At 36.4% G+C, this 25,443-nt stretch overlaps 1 protein-coding gene across 1 annotated transcript; it reads left to right on the forward strand.

The window, feature by feature from the left end:
- The first annotated feature begins 2 nt into the window (after positions 1 to 2).
- TUBGCP5 (tubulin gamma complex component 5) lies at positions 3 to 24,867 on the forward strand. The gene is made up of 23 exons (XM_082498679.1): positions 3 to 220; positions 3,184 to 3,237; positions 3,315 to 3,423; positions 5,174 to 5,270; positions 6,514 to 6,593; positions 7,077 to 7,212; positions 8,221 to 8,338; positions 8,849 to 8,938; positions 9,471 to 9,564; positions 9,818 to 10,064; positions 10,261 to 10,463; positions 11,207 to 11,322; positions 12,650 to 12,918; positions 13,850 to 14,048; positions 15,483 to 15,671; positions 16,618 to 16,800; positions 16,973 to 17,057; positions 17,164 to 17,284; positions 18,280 to 18,458; positions 19,069 to 19,194; positions 19,792 to 19,880; positions 22,738 to 22,838; positions 23,814 to 24,867. The coding sequence occupies exons 1-23, from the start codon at positions 45 to 47 to the stop codon at positions 23,858 to 23,860; spliced, it is 3,108 nt and encodes a 1,035-aa protein (XP_082354805.1). The 5' UTR covers positions 3 to 44; the 3' UTR covers positions 23,861 to 24,867.
- Positions 24,868 to 25,443: the final 576 nt, after the last annotated feature.

Consider the following 25,443-nt stretch of genomic DNA (forward strand, 5'->3'; position numbering starts at 1 on the left):
AGGTGTCGCCCTATTCCCCCGCCGTCGCCGTCGCCGCTGCGGGCATGGCGGCGCCGCTGGCCTCGCCCGGCCACCGCAGCCGGTTCGAGCAGGAGCAGGACCGGGCCGTCCGCGCCTTGGTGCGCAGCGTGACCGGCCTGCCTGAGGAGGAGGAGGAGGACGAGGAGCTGGGCGGCGGCCGGTTCCAGGCGGCGCTGAATTTCGCTTGGTCCAACTTCAGGTCAGCGCCCCGCCATCCCCCACCCGTCCCCGGGGCGAAGCTCGGCGGCTGCCACGGCCCCGCGGTGTCCCCTCAGCAGAGGCGGCTGGGGGCGAGCGAGCGGGGCCTCTCCCCCCCACCTCCCGCCGGGGCTCGACGGCGCCTCCGAGGGAAGGAGCTGCCGGCGGGGCCGGCACCCGGCGCTGAGCCGGGCCTCCTCCCCTGCCCTGAGGGACTGCGGTGTGCTGTGACCCGCTGCCACCTGCTCTCCTGCAAGGAGGGGGCCTTGTGGCTGCGGGGGTGTAGTACAGGGCCGTGTCCTGCCGTACCCTCCGTGAGGGGTGTCAGGGGTAGCACAGGGGGCCGTTTGCGAGTCCCTGTCAGAGGGCCAGTGGCTGTTACTCCCTCACTTTTAATCTCGGTCTTTGTAGGGGTTTTCTCCTGATCTGTAAAAAGGTGCCTTTCAATATTTAGCCATCCAAAATTGGCTAATTGTCAGGAAATAATCAGTGCAGGTAACGAGCAAATAAAAGAGAACACCACCAAAACAAAGCTTCTGGCCAAGAATACTGTGCTGCTTATATGAAAGGTTATAAATCTGCAGAAGATAATGTGTTTGATGTTATTTGAGCTTGTCATAAACATGGTCTTTATTGACCTGTAATACATATTATCTGTATCCCTGTAATTCTATTACGCTGCCATCTGAAATATCCTTACTAAAGTTTTACATGCTGTTTTTTCAGTTATGACAGTTGTCGTTTTAGTGTCTGCTGCCAATTTTTACATGATCTATTTGCAATTTCCCATACTGTCGCTGACTGCTGCCTCTTCGGAGTCTTATGTATTTGCTTAACTTCATGCAGCATGTACCTAAACCATTTAAAATCAATGCTATTAACAGTTTTTTATGCTGCTTAAATCAATTTTTGGGGGTGAGAAATAGCATAACTGTATTGCCTTGTCAGGCTGTGAATCCTAAATATTAATAGGCTGAAATAAGACTACTTTAATAACCAAATAGCCATTGGTCAATGGCAGAGGTGAGTCTGAGATGTGGGAGAGCTGGGTATGACTTGTAGCTAGTGTTTTAACAAGTTCAACTCTTTGCTGAATTTTAAGGAGACTAGTTGTATTCATTTGGGTTATAGGAAAATTGTGACTGCTGTCGCCCTGTTCTATGTATTTGCCAGAAATACTTTGTGTAATGGATCATAGGATTGCGTTTATTGGTTTTGAAGCTGCATCAAAATAGTTGCTTGTAACAGCCATTATTCTGAGTCTGCAGATCGGTAATATAGCAGGGTTTCTTGAGCCAGGTAAATGCGCACTGTCTTCCATCTCCTCTTGTGATACCTCTCCTGTTTCAGTGACCCACTTGCTTGTGTAGCTGTGTCCTCTTTTAGATTGGGGAATTGTTGGCTTGGGTTTGTTGCGTTTTTTTTTTTTTTTTGAAAAACAGCATTGCAGGAAGACAGAGACAGTGATGCAGAGTTGACAACATGTTTTGGCAGGGAGGGTTGGGAAGAGGAAGGTTTTTATGCCAGAATTGTTGTCTAAGAAATGTGTGTGGAACTTCAGCCTGAGATTGACTAATATCATATTTCCAAACTGTGAGACCTTAGATTGTAGCAGAACCTCTCTTTAGTTTCAACTTTGTGAAACTCGTCGCTTGTATTGTTAGTTTTGGTGGTGTTTTTATGCTGTAGGTCTTAGATTCATCTCTTTCTTGCCATGCAACTCTTTAGTCCTACTCATGATGTGCCCAACAGATACTTTTTTTGCTTGCGTGTGTTAAGGTCATTAATTAAAGCTTTAAGTTCTAAATCTTCCAGTTCTTGTACTTACCACCATTTTCCATTTGAACTAATGATTTCCTATGTAAGCTGATGTGCTATAATAGATGAGATAAGCAATATTTTCTTAACCTAAATGTCAGCTACCTGGTTAATGTTACATTTTATTCTGCTTTTATTCCAAAGTCTAACACACAGCTGAACTTAGACTAATCAGTCTATAGTTAAAAAAGTAATTTTTTCTTTCCTTTAATATGAGCATGTCTTCATCCTCCAGTGAAACTTATTAAAAATCCTTGTGACTTGCCTTACGGTTTCATTTTATAGTTCATTACTTTGAGGTGATTTTTAGATTGTATTTCCAAATTCAGTCTGTTTAGCTTAACTTTTGCTCCTGATTCAGATCCGATAGTTTTCATTTCTGTCTGTGGTCAGACAGGCGAGTTTTGCCCCGGTGTTCTGCACAGTTGCTGCTGGAAGCTGAGGCAAAATATTAGGTTGGCTCTAAGGGCCTGCATACAGAGTATCTTGACCTTGTGCTTGACCTGTCATATCCCATTCCATGTTTTTATCTCTCTATATAGCTAAAGACCCTTATTCATGTTCTAATTTCTTCTGCAAAGTCCATCTTTACCTTTCACCAGTTCTTATTTTGTCCCTATACATGCTTGCTTTGGTGGTATAACTTTCTTTATTTTGATTAAGCTTTCTTTTCTTTTAGCTACTCTCCTTTACTATTTATAAAGGAGCTTCATTTGGGTTGAGAGGACTTCCCATGTGGGTGTTCGTTTTGCCTGCGCGTGTGATGCCAGTCCCAGATAATTTTTGTGCATTTGACACAGATGCCTTTGACAATACAGTTCTTGATCTCCTTGCTCCACTTGGCTTAACTGACAGCATACTTTAATTGCTTAGTTTGCTGATACAGTAGTAATTTTGCATTCAGCTTAAAGTGTTAGTTAAATGTAACCTGCATTCCATTTTTTCCATCTTTAAGGTCAGTTGTAGTTAATCCTTCTTGAGCTAAGAGACACTGAGATTAAATTTTGTTGATGTTTAATGCTGTTGCTGAATTAAGCATGCATTGTTAAACTAATAATGTCATCCTCATATGCGTAAATCAGCTTTATTTTCTTCCTTACTTAAGCTTCTGTTTAAAACATATTCTAATACAGATTTTTTACATAGATTTCACCGTTTTCTTGATGTGAACAGTCACAAAGTAGAGAGGACGATAGAAGGGTAAGTTTTATGCTTTATGGATTAATAATGGATTAGTTAACTTTTTGAAGCCTTTTTGATACTATTTTTGTTATTAGAATACATGAAAAATTGATAGTTCATTCTGACCTTGGAAAAGCTGCAAGCTGGAAAAGACTAACAGAAAAATTTCTGAACTCACCCCTCCCAAATATTGAAGAAACAAAGGTATGTATGTTGCAATTTCATTGTTCTTTTTTCCCAGCACTCTTATGTTTGTACCAACGATGGGGACTTCAGTTTTAATGTTGTGTTGGAAATTTCAGGTGACTTAGCAGTGGGCTTGCAGTTGCTGTTCAGGTCATGGGTTTTCAGGGTTGTATTCTTTAGTTTCCCCATTTATTTTAGAAATGTGTTTATCGTCCTGTCAGGGTTTCAGCATGTGCAGTTTTGTGACTTAAAGGACATCTTCCCATTGCACAGCCTGTTTTCCGATCAACATTGTACAAATGTAGCTAGAATCTAAATGTATCTAGATTCCCATCTGTTCTAAAACAGCAGCTAACTGAGCAGTTCTTACTCTTTGCCCAATGTTTTCACATTGAGTAATGCATCTGGTCATTTTGATTTTAGTATTTCCGAATCCCGTGCTCCTGCCCTGTAGCTTCCTTATTGAGACTGTGTATATGTTTCATCTTTGATACACTTTGTATCAAATCAGTTTAGGATATGGACTGGATGGATATGGCAACAGTAGTCTTGCTTAAGACACTTTCCAGTGTGGTAGTTTAATAATGAATTTGATCTTTGAAAATTGAAAGTTCCTGCTGCTGTTGGAAAATATAAGCTTGTGATTTAAGAAGTGGTGCTCTGCATAGTGATACTCTTTAATAGGGCTGTGTGTTCTGAATTGAAGTCAGATTTTACTTCTCATGGAACTGACATTTACCTTTCTTTACACTGTTTTAGGTTTCCTCTGATTTGTGGGGAAAACTCTGCAACCTGAAATAGCTTACACATATCTTCAGTTATTATACTGTAATCTGTAGATTTTCGAAAAGTTGTGCTTGTTTTGAGAACCAAATAAAATTAAAAACAAACCAAAACTAGATGAGTATGATACTGCTTTATGAAAAATTTGAGAGATTTTTTTTTTTTTCAATACAAGTGGTTCTCATTCCCAAAGAGCTTTTTAAGTGTGTGCATGTATGTGTCAAAGTATATAGGATGTGGATGGCAGAATCTCCATATGTCTAGATATGAAATGGTCTGCTGAAGAACTTTGGAGAGTTAGAATCAGGCCAAAGAAAAATCTTTAGGAAGAAATGGTTGTGCTATAAGTGGATACTAGGGAATAGATTATAACACAAATCTCTGGAGCATACCAGTGTTGGTGTGGTATTCTAACCTGATTGAAGGCCTCTGTTTCACAACCGCATTAGTGTAATATTGAAGGTAAAGATGCATCCTTAATGCTTTGCGTAGATTTTCAGATGAGGGAAGATAATGTGAACACAATCTTAAAATGTAGTGATTTTTGCAAAGTTTTTTAGCTACCTTCATTTTGGCCTCTGTTTGAAATAATCAGTCATATGAATAACAGAACTAAGACTTGGTTTCCTGCAGGCCTATTACCTCTGTCCTTCCACCTCATCCACATTAATGTAGCTGTCCATTATCCCTTGTCCTCTGGTGACTTCTTACTTTCATAGTACTTCAGAGTTCCTCTTATCACTCTTCCATATTCTCAGTAAGAGGCATCTTATGCTGTGGCTACTTTTGAAGTATTTGTATATTGATTGGCTAATTAGGAGGCAAAAGAGAACGAACAACATTCGATATCATGTTGAAGATGTTCAGGACTGAGCAATGGGAATTAATGTGGAGCATTCCTGCAGATACTAGGCTGTTTGTTCCTAACCAAAATATTTTAGATGACTCATTGACTTGCTTTTTTTTTTTTTGATGTGTTTTAAAGACAGATACACACTATTCGATACTGTCTCTTCTGTTGTGTTTGTCTGATTCTCCATCCAACACTGCCTATGTGGAAAAACCAAGAGACAAAGAAGTGGGTAAGTTTACAAGATGTTTATGTGGCTAATAAAATATCCAATCCATTAATGCAATCTGATAAGGACATTTTTCCTCTCCATTTTATTATCTCCTTCACTTCAGTGTGATTTATTGATTGTCTTTATGATTTATACATTTAAAATAGCCTGCAAATCTTTCCTATCCCCATCTATGTTATGTCACCTAATTGAGTTTTCCAGGCACCAAACTACCTTGGGAACTCTTTGACTTGTACTGCTATCACTTACTAACATTCTCTGCCTGTTCAGCAGTGCTTACATGCTCAAAGACAGACAAGGGGTTTTTATCCTCGGTCTCTGTCTTGCGCCTCAATAAGATATCTGTTGAAACAGCTTTGGTGATCTAAATTCCTGTGTTCCCTGTCTAGTTAAGGAAAGGTTTCCAGAGGGAGATCCCAGCTGCTTGCTTTCTGAAGTAGGACTATTTCACTCAGTGCCTAAAAATGAGGCTTGTGCTTAAGTTTGAGTGGATGCCATCCCCCATTTGTTTACAGTGTTGTATCATAGACTGAAAGAAGAATATTTCAGACTAACCTAAAGAAAATCTTGCATCTTAAGATTCCTTTTTGAATGATCTCTGCACATTCCCTCGGCGGTGTTTTGAATGCACTTTCAGCCCATTCCAGGAATGTGAATATGAAGAGGTTATCTCAAACAACACTAATTACAGTTGAGTAAGCTTCATGTTTAAGATACGATATATTGTGTGATTGTTATTTTTAGAGCATTACACATCACATCATGGATTTGTGGTGTCTTTTTCAGAGAGTAAGACAGTTCTTGCTTTATGTTGTTTACTGTCCAGGATCTTTGTGTATATGTAAATTATACATTTATAATGTTTCCACCAAGCTAAATGGGACTAGTCACAATAAGTGATATGTTGCGTTCTTGCATGTTTTTACAAGATTGACACGTAGGGTAGCGTTACATAGTACAAATAAACGTGCTCATGGCACACTATGTTGCGTATTTTGAGTGTATAAGCAACAAAATTGAGAATTAATAAATAAGGAATATAAATGGTTGATACGTCACAATTTACATGTCTGAAAGTGTATAACCGTGTTAAAGGAACCGTGGTGTAACCTTAGGTGGAAGGGAATGCCTTTTCTTTTAGATTTAGAGTAACAACGTAATTTTAGCTTTGGAAATGTTTTTAGAGGAAAAGGAAGTCAGAGTTACATGATACTTACTATTTCTATATTTATACTTCTCTTAGAAAAGGAAGAAGAATTTGATTGGGGAAAGTATTTGATGGAAGGAGAAGAAATTTACTTTGGCCCAGGTGTAGATACACCAGTAAGTAATTTCTTAAGGTAAAAAACCCAAGTGTATAAACTGGTTTGAAGTATGTTGGAGACCTGATTTGTATGCTCTGTATGATTCTCACAGGATTATGTTTGTTGCTTCTTACTTCATACCATGATTCACACACAGACCCAAGCAGAGTGACAGTAATACAAATGCTTTTGCTCTTCACGATGTTTTGACTTAGTCTTGCAACCAAACTGTTTCCTTCTGCTGATGCCTGACTGCTCCTAATCAGAACTTTTTGTAGTTCTGTGATCTTCTCCAGTCCTCTGATTTGTCTGGTTATTAATATTATGTATAACTTAAACCAGTCTCTGGCAGACAGTTATGTTAGTCTTAGTATCCTGAATTTACTTCATAGTGGGAGAAAGAAGATAAGAGTTTATGTTCAGCTTGAGGTCAATTGGAAGTGAATATCGATCTGTCTGTTACATTGTACTGAAATGTACTGGGTTTTGTTGCACTTAATAGGATTGGTCTGGAGAAAGTGAAGAGGAGGAAGACACTCAGCCTTTAAGCAGGGAGGACTCGGGTATTCAAGTGGACAGGACACCTTTAGAAGACCAAGATCCAAATAAGAAAACAGTACCTAATCTTTCCTGGAAAGGTTAGAATAAGCTATAATTCTTCCGATACGGTCATACATGCTCAAATTAGCAAGCTAATGCAGCTTAATTTGTTATTCTTTAGTGAGATGTTATGTTTTAGACTTATAATTGTAGTTTTAAGGTGCACGTTACTGTTCACTGCTTGTTCTGTTTTTAACAGTAAAGAAGCAGTATGGAAGGTTTGATCTGATTTCTGTTGATGCTCATGGAGAAAAATTCTGTTTATTTCTGTAGAAATATACATGGATATTCCAATATAGATATGAAAACTTATACAGTAAATGTAGCATATAGTTGTGTGGATATAATGTAAATTTTTATTACTAAGTATCAGAATACTGAAACAAAATTTGGTTGACAACAGAAACATTTGACTGAGTTCTGAGTATGAAGCATTTTTTGGAAAAAAAAATAGCTTTATGTAATTAAAACACTAGTGGCTTACTCTTGAATAGCTTCAGGGAGTAGTAACTCTAGCTGTGTATTTTTGCATAGAATATTGTAGAATACAGGTTACCTTGTGTAAGAAGACTGCATAAGCAGTAGCTATCTAACTGGGATTAGGTAAACCTCTCACATTTAAGAAAAAAAACATTTTTAGGTAGTGTACTAAATGCATAGTGAAAAGGAACATAGTGATGAAGTTGGTGATATTTGGCAGTTTATTTTTTAAGTCAGCTTGGTTTTGTGTATATCATTTGAGAATTGCCTGAGTCAGAAGTACGATTTCCAATGAAGAATTGGAAACTACATAAATCTCTAAGTTTACTGTTTAGGACTTTTGCATCTTTTAGGAGATGATGCATTTCTGTGTAAATTAGTTTGTGCACTATGGTGGCATATATGAGAGTGCAGTAAAGTGTAAATAGTTGCAAATTGTAACTTATTTGAAAAGATCTGTGATTCTGTGGCTGAGCGGATAGGCTTATTGATAACTTTTCCCTGGGTTTTATAAGCGTTTCCTGAATAAATAAAAGTACCTCACTGACTGTCACATATTTTCACAGTTGGTGAACCTGATGCCCGCAGCTGGCTGGAGCAGCATGTAGTTTCTCAGTACTGGACGGGAAGAGCTCCTCGCTTTTCACACAGTTTGCACTTGCATTCCAACCTAGCTGCAGTCTGGTAAGAAAACAGTATTGCTTACATATTTCTTACTGGCATGTAATGAAAAATAATGACTTTGTTAAGCATCTTTACTATGGAAGCATAAAGATAGTTTATTTATTACTGATTTAATTAAATAAATTTTCACAGCATTGAATATGAAATAATAAAATAATCAGGGATAAAGAATTAAAAAAAAAAAAACACACACAAAAAAAACTCCCCCAAAACAGAAAAACAACCAAACCCAAAACAACCCAGATTCGGTACTTCACGTATTTGCTGCTTACTTGCTTATCTTGCTATGTATGACTCGATGATATTTGGATACTTTCCATTGTATTTTGCTTAACAATATGAAAACAAACTTTGCCTTTTTTTATGTACTTAAAATTCCCCATGAACATTGAATTTACTCAGATATAATTAGAACAAAACTGAACTTTAAGATTATTGCTTCATTCTTACTTCCAGGTGATTCAGCTGTTATTTCAGCCATTAAATTGTTTTAATTTCCTTTTTTCTAAGGGACCACCACTTGTACACCAGTGATCCTTTATATGTGCCAGAAGAGAGAACGCTAGTCACTGAAACTCAGGTTATACGGGAAACTCTTTGGTAAGAGCAACATCAAAAAGCTTGCATTTTGTCTTCTAGTATTTCTCTTAAGGAAATGAGAGATTTATCTTTGCAGTTGTGTCTGACCGAAGAATTATTACTGAACTTTTAGCTTGCACCATTGCTGACAATAAAGATGCTACTTATGTGTGTTAACCATTCAGATTCACAAAGAAAGTAGCTTACTACTAGCATTGATTCTAACTGTTAAGAAAAAAACCCACTTGTTCATGTCCTGCCCCTGTGAATTTTTAATATTGTCCAAATTTAGAAAGTATGTTTGAATCATCCCATAGCTGGAAATTATCTCAATTGAAAAGGAACTTTAGGAGATGTTTATGTGATGCCAGTGTTTTATTATTATTGTTCTAGCAACAGCTTACAGTACCACTAGCAGCATAGTTGATCTGTGATCCTTTTTTATTTGAATAAAAGAAACTTTTAAGCAAGGGAGACCTAATTATTTTATTAATTATATAATTATGAGTCCGTTAAGGAGGAAAAAATAATATCCTTTTTGTTTCTTTTCAAGGCTACTTTCAGGAGTGAAAAAGCTTTTTATATTTCAGCTGAATGATGGAAAAGTGGCTGTGCGGAATGATATTATTGTAACTCATTTAACCCATGTAAGTTGTTTCTGAATTTCGACATTTCCACAATTGTTTTTAATTTAGTCAAAACAAATCTGACTTAATACAACAGAATGGGTTGTTCCCATATGTGAGAATGTGATGAAGTGATAGAGATGGCAGTATTTTATTACATTTTAATTCATAGAAATATCTTGTAATTTAATTTTTAGGCTTTATAAAATATAATTTTTTACTACATGATTCTAAAGAGTGGTTATGTGGTTTTTTGTTTTGTTTTTTGTCCTAGAACTGCCTGAGATCTGTATTGGAGCAGATAGCGGCATATGGTCAAGTTGTGTTTAGACTACAGAAGTTTATTGATGAAGTGATGGGACACAGCCCGGAAAGCATAATGCATGGAACAGTTTCCACTCCAAAGAAAACTACTGAAGCCCCATTCAGAACCTATCAAGCTTTTATGTGGGCCTTGTATAAATACTTCATTAGCTTTAAAGAAGAACTTACTGAAATTGAAAAATGCATAATCAACAAAGGTACAGCGCGAGGGAATTTTTAAGAGTGGGGCACACAAGGAAACTTGTATAAGAGGGAAACATGCAAAACATTCTGCAGATACATTTTGACACTCTGAAGGATGCCACGCTGTGTTTTAAAACCTCATTAGTAACACTGATAAAATTTGATTTTCTGTTGGATGTTACCTTTATATATCTTTGGGTTTTTTTCCAGATAAAACGGTCACTCTTTCAATAGTAATTGATAAGTTGTCTCCCCGACTGGCACAGCTGAAAATACTTCACAAAGTGTTCAGCACAGGAGTAGCAGAAGTGCCACCTGACACTAGAAATGTTGTACGAGCATCTCATCTGCTTAATACTCTCTACAAAGCTATTCTTGAATATGACAGTGTTGGAGAAGCATCTGAGCAAACGGTAGGGGAATTTATTTCTTCCTTAATAGAATGACACGCTAGAATATTTAGTAACTTAAATTTACGGTGATGGAGCATACTAGCCTTCAGCTACCAAGGATTGAGGGCAAATTTGATAGCCATAATGCATTACTGTTTTCTGACCTGAGTTCAGTCAATCTGGACAAAGTGAGATTTATGAGGAGATGAGCAGCAGTGTGTTTTTAGGACTGAGAGGAGGAAATGTGGGGAATCAGAGGCCAGGAAGCTGTTATGAAAGAGGGAGCTTTGAAATAACTTTTCCTCCCTCTATTTCTAACTGCATAATTCAGTTAGTACTGAAATGTAAGGATTTGGGTTTTTACAGTATCTTGTTGATTATACTAGTGAAAATATAGTAGATGTCCTTTTGTTTCCAGTTTTCTACATGATAAAGCCACAGAATGTTTTATGGCTCTCAAAGCTTAAGAGAGATTAGACTGGAAAAGAAAAAAAAAGAAAACTGCTGTCTGGGTCTAACTGCAATGACAAAAAGTAGCATGAAGAAGCATGCACAACGAGTGCTTCCATTAAAACTATTACAACTGTAATTTTTAGTGGAACATGTCATCTTTAAAAATCCCTGAGTGTAGCATATCTTATGTATATGTATATCTTATAAACTATAATTGCACAATTAAGAGGTTAGGCTTTGCCATATTGCTCCTAATGCTTACTGTAAAACATGCAGCCCCTTTATTTTCTTTTTCCTTTCTTTAAATTTAGGTGTCCCTTCTATTCTCTCTCTGGGTTGAAACTGTGAGGCCATACTTACAGACTGTGGATGAGTGGATAGTCCATGGTAATTTGTTTGATCCTGCAAAGGAATTTATCATTCAGAGGTAGGGATGCTGATACTGGACATACATAATGCTGTGCAAGTATGAATACAAAACCTGCTGTAGAACCTAGGAATTAATTAAAGGGTGACACTGAAAGTTGGTTTTCACGTTTGTTATTTTACTGAAGTAGAATTAATTTCTTAATCGTACTTCTATAACTTGTCTCAAACTTCCCATTAGGGAAATTGCATTAGATATGGAGCCCTACCAGGTATTGTTCTGGAATAGAATTCAGTTGTTTTATTTTTTCCATCTATAATAAATAATCAGCAGTCTGACTGAGTGTGTTGACTTTTTTAAAAGCAATGAACCATTTTTCAAAACCAAGACGTTTGCAAAAATTACAAAATTTACTTTTTAATTCTTCTACTCATCTATAGTTGTTATAAATCAAATGCTACTTAGAATTAAAAGTACGTACTGCTTTTGACTTGTAGTACAAGTTACTGTGGCGTCCTGAATTACGTGCACATATCCTAAACATTATTTGAGCTGTTAATTTCTCTTCTGTTTTTATGCTACATCTTGCTGACCCTTTTTTGACAGCTTGAAGTGGAAAGTGAATATAGAAGTTAGAATTTTGGCTTGTAATTACAAATCTATTTGCCAAACTTACTTGAACTTCTGTCTGTTAAGGCAGGTCAAGGTGAGCATGAAGTAAGAGAACAGTTCTAGTACTATTGCAATAAATCCTTAGTAGCTGAGATCTTTAACATCCTTATATGCTACTTGACTTTTCTTTCTGTGGTTCTGTAGTTGTGTTTTCAGTGCTACCAAGAGGGGTGGTTTTAACGTTTATTTATGTTTGTACTTCATTTTAATTATCTAATTTAGGCTGTTTTCTATCTGACTTCAAAGACCAAACTGTGTATCTGATGTAAACAACATAAAAAAAGCAGTGAACTAAGAATTGAGTTTTACCTACTTGAGAATTTTTCAGCTTTCCCAGTAGTATTTACTTCATTGTGGGTTTTAAATAAATCTGCAAGTCAATCACTAATCATTTTGTTAAGGATGCATGCTCCTGTGAATAGTTAACTTGGACAAATTTAATTATAATTACTCTATTTGCCTTGTTTTGGGGGTTTACTTGGTAAACATACAATTGTTTTATCTCCTGTGAGCTGATTCTTTATCCTGCTAAAGCTATCATCCTTTCTAGAGATAGTTTGTGATATGAATGAGCTTATTTTGTATGCTTTTGAAAGTGCTTATTGACTATTCTAAGAGAAAGGCAAAGCATAGACCAAGGATGATATGCATCTTTTAGTAATAAAATTTCATCTTTTGAAAAGGGAAATACTCAACAGTTTTTATTTCTTCACAGAAACAAAAACGTTCCAGTTAATCACAGAGATTTTTGGTATGCTACCTACACGTTGTATAGTGTGTCAGAGAAGACGGAGAACGAAGAGAAGATGAGTGATAATGCCAGTGCCAGTTCTGGCAGTGATCAGGCCCCTTCAAGCAGGCAACACACTATGGTCTCTTTTCTGAAACCTGTGCTAAAGCAAATCATTATGGCTGGAAAATCCATGCAGCTGTTGAAGAATCTTCAATGCAAAGATGGCTCTCCACAGCAGGCCGCGTCAAGAGGTAAGATCTCAGTTTGTGGACTATCACGCCTTAGGGTATCTAACAGCATGGGCGCATTTTATGTAGTGGTGTTTCCATGGTTTTAGAATAATACAGCGCTACCTGTTGAATGTCAGTATCACGGTTGGTAACTTTGGGTATGATTGAAAACACTCTTCCAATGCAAATAAGTGAAAAGATCAAAATGAATGAAGATTGAGTTTCTCTTTGCTTTTTATTGCTTTAAATTTTTCTTAAACTTGTTTTCATGAGCTTGCATTTTTTTTGTTACGAGAAAAAACTAAAACAACTTGTATGTTCTAATAGTAAAGCTGTTTTGTTTTAATAAATAGTTATTTTCCATTACTAAGTGGTTGAGTAATTCTGATGTAGCATGTGGAACTTATTTTTTTCTTTTTAAAAAGAAGCTTACTAATAATTAGATGGAAGATGCTTGTGAATGGTTGTTAAACATGGTACAACAGTGCAACCAATGTTGTTTTTTCTTTTTTTGGGAAACAATACATTTTTTTGTTTTTGCTGTTTCTTGATGTTTAGAAGTAGAGATAGTTAAATTATTTTGGAGACTCTCTAGATTTATTTCCCCTTTTGGTGTGAGAATATAATCTATTCTAGTGAATGTTGCAGGGTTATTTCAGGTACTGCCTTTGTACCTGAAGGAGGAAGTTCTCTAGCAGTCTCTGAAATATTTCGTATTTCAGACAGCCATTCAGCAATCCATTTGAACATATGCCTGACTTTAGGCATTGGACTAGTCCTACTGTTTTATCAATACTTAGTTAAATATGTATTTGAGTTTTTTTCTGAATAGTGGCCTGAATTTAGGTTGTTAAAAGTTAGCAAGTAAATGTTGGACTATGGAGTTCTTTTAGTTCAGATTGTATTTTCTCTTAGAACAGAATCTTACCATGGAATATGTTGCCCCTTTTAGATGCTGAACGAAAGAGTTTGTATACACTGTTCTTGGAATCGGTGCAATCTCGCCTGCGGCACGGAGAAGAGTCTGTTCCAGATATTATTACGGAACAGCAGGCCACGAAGCAGAGCCTGATAAAGATGCAGTCTATAGCAGAAAGACACTTGGAACTGGATGATGTCCATGACCCACTGCTGGCTATTAATTTTGCCAGGTAATGAATGATCTTCCTGCTGTGTTGTTGAGAGCAATGTTTTGCCTGGTGACATTTGGTAGACCAAATTTTTATTGCTGCTGAAAACAAGCAAGTACAGAATAAAGAGGAGCACCGAAAATCAGTGACAGAAGCTAAGTAAACTCTACCCTTGTGCTTAGTTAAAGAAACATGATTAAAATCAGTGAAGGATCTGCTACTCACATCTGTTAGGGTTGAAAATGGGAGTAGTCTTTATCATAACGGGCTTTTAGCAAATAAGGGTTTTAATAGTGAATGCTGTTGTAAAATCTAAACTTTTAAATGTATTTGCTTGGAATTTGTATGCAATGTCTTTGATTTGCACCAAGTATGTTCTTTGAAGAATGCAGCTTCAATTGTGCTGTGCTGAAATAATTTAATTTTAAAAGCCTTCCAAAATTCATGGTAATTGGATAAAAATTCTTCATAATGAGGAGAAGTCATATAGAGGTTATAAGTGTCTTGGAAATTGGCAGGGAAGATGAACTCAAAATCTTACTTATTTTGTGATTACAAATAAGAAATTGCTATTTATGTTTTTCCTAATACTAGTTGGTGATTTATATGTTTTCATTTCAGTCCCAGGAGGAGTTTGTTTTAAAGAAATCATAATTAATAGTAGATAAGACTCTTTATTACTTCCCTTGTTCATTGGGACTATTCTCTTTGTCAAAATTGGTAGATTAATTCAATGTCTGACTCACCCAGTCTATCAAGCTGGGCTTCCTCTTACACTGGATTCAGCTAGCGGGTGGATTTTTACAAATTATTATTATAGTTTAAACTTCTCTGTGACAAAATAATTAAACTTACTGAGTGTAGACTGCAGATACTCTCCTTCCATGACATAATAATACAGACAATATACAGGGACCCTGTATTTAAGGTGCCTCAATCCAATTCTCTGTGTTTGTGGTGGTGGTTTGTTTTTTTTTTTTTTTAGTTATTATTATTTTTTTTATTGGTTTGTTTTGTTGTTGTTGGGTTTTGCTTTTTTGTTGTTGTTAAAATTTGTACTTAGTTTCTTTAATTCTATATTTCTTTCCTGGGGAGTTCATCTGACTGCTGTATATGCACACTACAGTTTTAAAAGTTCCCATTATAATGGGTTGGTTTGTTAAGTTCTATAGTGTTTGAACTTGATGTTGTTTTTTCAGAATTATTCCTTGAGCAATTATGTGATTACAGTATGCCGTTGTTTTTGATATTCTGTTTATACAAAGCCAGTACGAAGGATCACTTAATAGGCTTGATATGTACTATAGTTATGAAACAGCTTTTTTTACTTCTGCACCATATATTTTAGAGCAAAGGATCCAATTTTGATCAAAATCTTTGAAGATACGATATCTTTGTTTTATATATTTATGAATTATGAACCTTCTTCCCTAAGTAGTTTGTTTTATTTTGAAGATTATATTTGGAACAGAGTGACTTTCACGAGAAGTTTACTGGTGGGGATGTTTGTGTGGATAGATCCTCAGAATCCGTGACCTGCCAGACTTTTGAACTGACATTGAGGTCTTGCCTTTATCCGCACATAGACAAGCAATACTTGGAATGCTGTGGTAATCTAATGCAAACTTTAAAGAAGGATTATAGGTAAGAGATTTATTTTTCTAAATATTTTTTAGTTATCAGTGGTATGCCATACACTAAATGCCGGAATTTTATGTTATGTTTCTACTCCAGTTTGATAATAACAATAAAATCATTAAGGAGGAAAGAGGGATCTAACATGATAGAAACCTGGGTGAAGACTCGGTCTAGCTTAAACCCACAGCAAAGCTATGATTTGTCTTCAGTGGATGTTCAGCAGGGAAATTGTTTCAAACAGTACTTTTAATAATATTGTCATTTGAAACCGGAAGACAAATTTTAGGAAGCCAGAATATATTTGTTTCATATGAGATTCAGTTATGATACTATAAAATGTATAGTAGACAAAAAGTAGACAAAAGAATATTATGTGATATTTTTGTATTACTTAGAGTAAAATGGCCTATTCTTTTTACCTTTCAGGTGTTTATAAGTTGTCATGCTTTTAATATGTCTGAAATACTGTATTTATAGTCACAGTTTTTGTGAGAGTTGTAGTGGTACTATTCTTCCTACTTTATCAGAAAAAATATATGTATCATAATTTTTTTGGGCTCCATATTAAAGTCTCTGCTTAGAACTCTCCCTGAAATTTCATCTCCTTCCCTGTCGAAGTTCTGTTTAGGGAAAGGATTTCTAAACTCTAAGCTATTTCTGAGAGTTGCCTAGCCTGTAAAATAGCTGAATACCATGAGCATTTCTGTTGAAAATGGTGGGGCTGTTCAAGCTTACAGGAAAAAATGGCGTGGTTATTTTGTTTTATTTGAGCATATGTGAAAGCTGTCTGAGGGTTAAGCAAAGGATTTCCTATGCATTTCATTAAGTTAGTGCTCAATACTGAGTTCATGTAGTGAAGAGTTTTTAAGATTTTTATTTCTTTAACAGTTGTGTTTGGTTTCATTTGTATGATTAAGACTTAGGAAATGTTGTATGTTTTGTTCCTGTTCAGGCTTGTAGAATATTTGCAGGCAATGAGAAACTTTTTCTTACTTGAAGCTGGAGATACCATGTATGACTTCTATACATCTATTTTTGACAAAATTAGAGAAAAGGAAACTTGGCAGAATGTTGCTTTCTTAAACGTTCAACTTCAAGAAGCAGTTGGGCAGCGCTATCCAGAGGACAGTGCAAGGTAAAGAATCTGTTTTAATCAAGTTTTGAGCTGTTGTCATCTCTTCTACCCAAGTCCCCCAGATTAAATCAGGTGGTTGGTATTTAGCAATATAAACTAAAAAAAATTAATGAAACTAACCACTAATTTAAAATAGATTATCACCAATTATATCACTTGTTTCCTTGTGCAGGTTGTCTATATCATTTGAAAGTGTTGATACAGCAAAGAAGAAACTCCCTGTCCACACTTTAGATGGTTTGACATTGAGTTACAAGGTAGGGAGTTAATATTGCTGTAGTTCTAGAATAACTAGAACAGATTTGAAATGTTGTATTAAAGTGACTTACGTTTTCTGTCCTGACTATCCTCTCCTCTTCTTAGGTTCCTTGGCCTGTGGATATAGTTATAAGCTTAGAGTGCCAAAAAATTTACAATCAAGTTTTTCTGCTCTTGCTGCAAATAAAGTGGGCCAAGTATAGTCTAGATGTTTTACGATTTGATGGTAAGAAACTTGTTCAATGAAAGATACTCTAACAACTTGTTCTGTGGTCTAAGGATATAAATAGTCTGTTGCTTTCTGCAGTAAGTAGTATAAACCAGTTAGAATTTTGATTAATTCTATAAAATATTAATCTCTATTAGCTTCACAAATTAGATATATTAAGCAGGGCGTGTTTTTCACTTTTCGGCCTCAGGGACAACACTATTCAGGCATTCCCATTGTCTCTTTGATTCAGGTCTTGTTAGTTATATTGGAAACTTGTTACTTCATTCTTCAGACCTTGCTGTTGAAAGAAGGTCTGTCTACCACACCCTAATGTTGTGCTTTATATGTAGTACAAGTTTTTGAGTAATGCCTTGCAAACAAGTTAAGAAAACAAGATTAAAAAAGTACTCTTACTTGAGATTGAAACAGTAAGCTAGATAGTTGGGAATACATACTCTAAGCTGCAATTTCAATATTCGGGGCTTGTAGAAAGAGATTACTTAATGTCTCCCTCACCAGGTTAATTTTTATACTCTTCCTGTCCCGTATAAAGTGGATACACACTTCATGTCCTAGAAAAGTAAATTAGAAAGCTGATGGGTTCACCTATGTTTTGTACATCAGTTAAGTAATTCTCTTCCTAAAAGCGTGGGGTCTTTTTATTGCTTAAACTATACGAGTATGGCTTTGTGCTTAAGTCTCTTGCCCTTTGTGGAGATAGTATACACATTTATATGTAATGTAGATTTATTTTTTTTTATCCTTTAAAGTAATATTTAGCTCTTAAATAGCATTTCCTGTTCTAGTATTTATCAAATTGTGTCGTAGATATATTGCCAAAGTATTCAGTATATCATTGCTATATTTTGATAACACATCTGAATTTGCAAGAAAAATCTTACATCGGTATTGTGTGCGTAATTATAACAAATTTCAGTTTTAAGTAACACTTTGGCTACAGTTGTTCTTTGTAAGCACTTCAATATAATACTCTTGCCTTTTCTCTCTAGAACTAGTCTGTGCTGCAGAAACCCCACGGGTTAAGGAAGGAACTTTATTAGAACAAGGAACTCTTCCTCTATTTGGACCACAAACAGAAAGTATAAAACAACAAATACATCGCATGTTCCTCTTAAGAGTGAAACTTATGCATTTTGTTAACAGCCTGCACAACTACATCATGACTAGGGTTTGTCTTATATCACAATTTAATTTATATTATGAACTTGTAACCGAGGATGCAGTATTAATTTTCTTTTAAAACATAAAAAAAAAAAAAAACAAAAATGAAAAGCAAAATCTTAGTCTAATGTCCTTTCTGCAAAATAATTTTAATCTAAATGCGTTTCAGTTTTAACTTGGCAGTTTTAAATTGGTAATTCTAAAAATGCTTCAGAAGTTCTACATGTATATGATTGATCTTTGAATATAACTAGTTCTTTTTGACTGTTTTTTAAATATAAAGGCAATGCCTGTAGATTCATATCTGCTCTACTATTGCCTTTTTTTGCCTCTAATAAAATTAATAGACTCCAAATCAGCTCCCCCAAGCATAGTCTGTTTGCCCTTGTGCAATGGTAGTATTCCTATTTATATGAAGTATGTCATTGTGCAGTTATGGGAGGAGCTCGAATTTTCTTGCTGTATTGATGGTAATTTGGAGGGTGAGCCTAAAATATGAGAGGAAAAAGTGAATGAATCAGGCAATTTTAGTCTCATTAAAAAAAAAGAATATTGGAAGAGAGTCATAAGCACTTGTGTGCAACATGGAATTTAATAACTATGGTTGTCTTCTTAAGATTCTTCACAGTACAGGCTTAGAGTTTCAGCATCAGGTAGAAGAAGCCAAAGATTTAGATCAATTGATAAAGATTCACTACAGATACCTATCTACAATCCATGATCGTTGCCTACTGAGAGAAAAGGTGGGTAAAAAAGTGGGCACATTTGATATATAAAGTTTAGCAGGACAAGAAAGTAGTTTAGTACTAATTATGCTGTCTGTTTTGCAGCTCATACATACTAAGCCATATATAGGTACTCTTGAAGAAATGGTAGCTTTTCCAGAGTTTACATTGAGATGCAGTTTCCCTTGCGAGTCTCGGCTTAATTCTATCAAGAAGAGAAGATAAAATTAAATTACTTATATTGGATTTTACATGAGTTTTTTTTTTTTTAAGAGATGGGAGGATTTGAACAAACCAAGGCTTGGTAATGTAATGAGGATTATACATACTGGTGTGGCAAGAAATGGAAGTAACATGGGTAGCATTGTAGGTTTTTGTGCCACATACTGTCTGTGCATAGTCCTCATCGAAATAAGTCAGCCGTGAAATGAATTAGAGAGCAAATGCAAAACACATCTTAAATTTGGAAGAATCCAAGTGTACTTAGGAGATTGTTTTTACAGATCAGATTAAATGGCATGGGATTACCTCTGTATTGCAGCTTAATAATGAAAATGATTATGCTTAACAATGAATTTCTGACTGTTATTCCTTTTGTTTTAATTGTTATTTTAGGTGAGCTTTGTGAAAGAAGCTATAATGAAAGTATTAAATTTAGTGTTGATGTTTGCAGACCGTTGGCAGGCTGGTTTGGGGGCTTGGAAGTAAGTACGTGTACCTAAAATTCTCCATGGTCATAATTTCACAGATCAGAATATGATTTGGGGGTTGGTTTTTTTTTGCATGAAGTAACAAGACTTCTCACTGTTTAACAGCAAGTACCGGAGGCTAATTGCTATTTCTTAGCAAAAGTTAAATTTATTTTAAATAGAACCTAACAAGTTTCATGAGCGTGTGTCAGTGTATGTTCAGTATTTTCAAATTAAAAGGGCAGCCAATATATAACTTCTAAGTGTTTGAAAAGACTGCAGAGCATAGCAACAAAGAGGGTTTTCTTTTCCTTCCTATTTGTTTGTAATGGTAAAATGAGAGGTTCGCAGGTTTGGTTTATGATTGTTTTTCCTGGCGATGATTTAAAATTGTAGGCAGCTAGATGCTGACATTCATTAATTGCTTTATGAAAACTGGGATTATTTAGTTTGGTCTTCATTTTAGAAGGCAATACATTTTTGTTCTTTAAAAAAATAATCATCTTAATCTAATCTCTAAACCTCCTTATTTTTCTAATCTGGACTGTCCAAATTATAAAGCCTTTGCAAAAAATTTGTGGTAAAAATGTGAAGCTGTTACAGTCAATGAAAATTCTGCCATTGACTTTGGAGTCAAGATTATCATGCAAAATATTTGATTCCATTAGTTCAAATGCTCAGATTTTGTATTATTGGTAAAATCTGAAATTGATTTTGGTCTATCTCTTCCTATAGTACTTCTTTAGAAACAACCCAGAATGTGTGTTGTAGTTGGGATTTTTGGAAAAGATGTGTGCTTCCTTATGTACCATGATTGACATTAGAAGTCCACCTGTAATTCCAAGATAAGATTAATCTGTTGGTCTGTGAATCAGTTGCTCTTCTCTAAGCCATCCCTTAGACAAGATTAAAAATAAGATCTGATTTTTTTTTTTTTTTTTTTTTATAGAATAGAATAGGATCGTTCAGTTGGAAGGGACCTACAATGATATCCAGTTCAACTGCCTGACTACTTCAGGGCTGACCAAAAGTTAAAGCATGTTATGAAGGGCATTGTCCAAATGCCTCTTAAACACTTGACAGGCATTGGGCATCAACCACCTCTCTAGGAAGCCTGTTCCAGGGTTTAACCACTCTCTTGGTAAAGAAATGCTTCCTAATGTCCAGTCTAAACCTCCCCTGGTGCAGCTTTGAACCGTTCCCACACGTACTGTCACTGGATACCAGGGAGGAGAGCTCAGCACCTCCCTCTCCACTTCCCCTCCTCAGGAACCTGTAGAAAGCAATGAGGTTGTCCCTCAGCCTCCTGTTCTCCAAACTAGGCAAACCCAGAGTCCTTAAGCTGCTCCTCATAGGACATGCCTTCCAGCCCTTCATCAGCTTTGTTGCCCTCCTCTGGGCACATTCAAGGACCTTCACATCCTTCTTAAATTGTGGGTCCCAGAACTGCACACAGTACTCAAGGTGAGGCCACACCAACACTGAATAAAGTGGGATGATCCCCTCTTTTGAGCAGCTGGTTATGCAGTGTTTGATGCACCCCAGGATGTGGTTTGCCCTCCTGGCTGCCAGGGCACACTGCTGACTCCTATTGAGCCTGCCATCAACCAGCACCCCCAGATCCCTTCCTGCAGGGCTGCTCTCCAGCCACTCCTCTCCCAGTTTATACTTTATACTTCTGCTTGTGTAACCTGCTGCTTAAAGGTTGAATGATAGTGGGCAAGTCTCCAAGGCTGTGTCTGACACTCAAGGGTTGATCTATGGCCCTGAGGCCAGCTGGTGCAGACTAGCTCACACACATATTTTTCATGATTAATTCTCTTTGGCACAGGTGCTACATAGAACTTGGATCCCACTCTCCTGTGCCATTAGGAAGTTGCTATTTTTGGAGTGCTTTTCGGATTCGAAATGTCAGAAATAATTTGTGAAGGCTGTTGATAAAGACTGAAACTCAGGGCATGTGGTTGCTTGCTCTTGGATGTGGCATGAAAAAGTCATAGCTGATGTAGTGTCATCCATATCCTCTTGGGAGAGGAGAAAAAGGAAAGGAGTGACTATTGTGAACTACATCCTCTCCTTCTGGTCAGCGCTAGCTGGCACAGTCCAAAGTGGAATTCAAAGGTTGTCTGATAATAAAGCAGTGTGGGTTTACACCAAGGAGCTGTGAAGCAACAGGGACCAGGAATGGCTGTCTTTAAATACAAAGCTGTGTGGGAATAATAGTTGTCAGTTGGAACCACACAGTTCCTCTTAGTCACTGCAGAGATTTCTAAGATGAGGAAATTATTAATGCCATTGTGATAGTGCTCAGATGCTCCTGTCAGAATTGCCTTGGTTTTCTAGGAGTAGTATACACAGGCATAACTGAAATATTGTAAGTTTAAGACAGAATGCTATGCAAAGATTACTTTTGTCATTTACTGTGAAGTTTTTTAGCCTGGAGAAAAAGAGGCTGAGGGGAGACCTTATCGCTCTCTACAGCTATCTGAAAGGAGGTTGCAGAGAGGTGGGAGTTGACCGGTTCTGTCAAGTAACAGGTGATAGAACAAGAGGAAATGGCTTCAAGTTGCACCAAGGAAAGTTTAGATTGGGTATTAGGAAGAATTTCTTTACTGAAAGGGTCATCAGGCATTGGAATGCATTACCCAGGGCAGTGGTGGAGTCTCCATCCCTGGAGGTATTTAAGGGTCATGTAGATAGTGCTCAGGGACATGGTTTAGTGGTGGGCTCATCAGTGTTAGGTTAATGATTGGACTAGATGATATTACAGGTCTTTTCCAATCTAGGAGATTCTGTGATTCTGTTTTGGTCATATTTTGAAGATAATATAGTGCTAGTCTGTTAAGCATTCCTCTGTTAAACTGTTTTATAGGATGGAATCCATAGAGAAGATGGAATCCGATTTTAAAAACTGTCACATGTTTCTTGTAACTGTTCTCAACAAAGCTGTCTGTCGAGGCTCTTTTCCTCACTGTAAGTACATGAAGCTTTTAATATACCTGTACTTACCGGGACAAGCTTTACTTAGATTGTATTTATGTTTTAATCTGTTTTAATGTTAACATTAATCTTAACCTCATTTTATGAGGTATTCACAGATGGACATGAAGCCTTACTTCTTAAGAAGTTAACGTCATTATTTTTTTTAGAGTATTTGTGCCATGCTTTTTTTATGACATCTATCTTCAGTTTACCTGTTTTCTTGATGCAGGGATGTTGATGTAGCTAAGCAAATGCCAAGCAGTTTTCTAAACAAATAAACTAAACTAAGTTCTGGAAGGCATAGAAAAGCATTCTTTTTTTTGTTGTTGGATGACAGCTGTGATACATGTTGAACTGATAAAATGTCAGTATTGTGGTGCCTCAGCTGCGACTGCACTGAGCTCTTGGCTTTGCCCATCTGTTGGAAGTTACTTCCTCAGTAGCAGAAACAGCAGCAGATGACATGTTTGTGCTTCTACTTGCAGCCTGATATTAGCTTAAGTTGCTAACCTGTTTGAGTTAGGGGGGCACCTGCTGAATGGGGTTAGCGGGGATGTAGATGCATGTTCTAATGGGTTTCTAAAAGAGGTAGTATCTGACATCACTGCTACTCAGTCTACGAGAGCTTGTCTGCAACAACTGTCTGTGAGAATGGCTTACTGCATATAACTCCCCACAATGTTTATTCTTTTTTTTGTGTACAGCAGTTAGTATTTCAAACAAAGGAGCTAATTTCTTACCAGTTCTTACCACCTGACCTAATTAGTGGTTAACTGGTGGTGAAATATTGTCTAAACTGTCAGAGATTCATAAAATGTCTTACCATCTTAAGTCCTGAAGTGTTACAATTAAAAAAAAAAACAACTAGTATCTTCCTTTTAAACTACACAATTGAACATTGCAACAAATACTTGCAGACTGCTGCAAATGCAAATATTAACTACTTTTTTCTGGTTTGGTTTGCAGTGGAATCTTTAGCTTTGTCACTGATGGCTGGCATGGAACAAAGTTAACGCCTGAATCCATTGAATTACGAAAGAACTGAAAGCATCATCTGTGCTGAAATTCCCGTGTTAAAAAACTGTAAGCATTTTACACACCAGTTTGAAATGTACATAGCTAAATGATGCTGACAGTTTGGAGCTGTGTAGAATTTTTAAAAATGTAAATAATGTACAGGTACTTAAGTGTATTGGTTGTGGCAGTATTTTTCTCTGTATGTATATGCTTCAACATCAAAAAACATGTACAGTGTAAAATTCATCCTGTGTAAACAATCTTACTTGAAAATACATAAAATGTACTTCATGCTGTAAAAAGGATTTTTTTTTTTAAATTATGAATAATTGCTGATTTATTTTTCCATTAGTTTTGCAGCTGTGAATAGGTCACAGGGCAGTGTGGAGTGGTGTGACTCAATTCTTATTATTCAAAAACATTGGTTGCATTCATTTTTGGCCATTTTTTCCTTTGAAAAAACACTAAGAGGCATTCATCTTATTTGCTTAGTGGGTCTTAAAAACTCTTTGGGAACAGTTATGACTGTTACAATAAGCTGATATAAAAATACAAGATTAACTTACCAAAATGGATTATTGCAGACCATAAAGTACTAGTATTTTTTTTTTATGGGAAATGATCAAATGCTTACTTATTTTAGTGTTAACTCTTGTCCGTTTAAGTAGGATCATGATCACAGTGTGTAATGTATTAATTTTAACTATTGGATTGTTGAGATGTTTCAGAGGTGGTCAGGTAGACTTGACTTTTCTCCTCCTAAGCCTTTTGCAAACAAACCTTACATCTAATAGTTAATTTCTTGTGAAGTGGTAGATTGTAATATGAAAGGATACGTTTCTAGAGAAGTAAATGTGGAATGTGTTCTGCACAAGATGGTTTGCCCTGTCTCCTCCCCGTGGAAGTTTCTCTGTAATTCTGGCATCAGTACACCTGCATTTAAAAAGGGAAAATCAATCATAGCCATTTGCCTCTTTATTTGAATAAATAAAAGATTTAATAATTGGAATTTCACTATTGTGTGCATTTCTGCTGAAATTCAGTTGGTAACTGGATGGCTGTTTCTGCAAGGTAAATGAAGTATGTTACTACCAACTGTGACACTGTGTGGCTCACATTATAAAACTATTTTTTTAGCTGTGAACTAATAATTACTTTATGTGAAAATGAATATTGGTGTTCTTGTTTGAACAGGAGATCTGAAAAGGTTCTTCCAAGTTATAGCCACATAATGTTTTCAGGAAAAAGAAGTTTGTTTTTTTTAAAGTATAATACTAGGAAACTTTCTGTTGCCCTGACTGAGTAGAGGTTTTGCTGTAGAGAACATCATGTTTGGATTACCCTCTGCTACCACATGACACACTTTTCCAAGTGGATGTTTTATGTGGTAGGTGGACACCTATTACCAAAAGTAATTTGTACTTCTAGTTTACCATGACTACTTCTCATTTGAGATTTCATGTTATTTATCGCATGTAGAGGCTGTGTGTTTTCTTTATTAAATGTTTCTTACTCATTCAGAGTAAAACTGAATAGCATACTTGTAGCTTTAAAAGGCATACTAGCACTAGGAGGTTCA

The sequence above is a fragment of the Vanellus vanellus genome (genome assembly GCF_965231255.1).
Source record: "Vanellus vanellus genome assembly, chromosome: 1".
Taxonomy (NCBI): Eukaryota; Metazoa; Chordata; class Aves; order Charadriiformes; family Charadriidae; genus Vanellus; species Vanellus vanellus.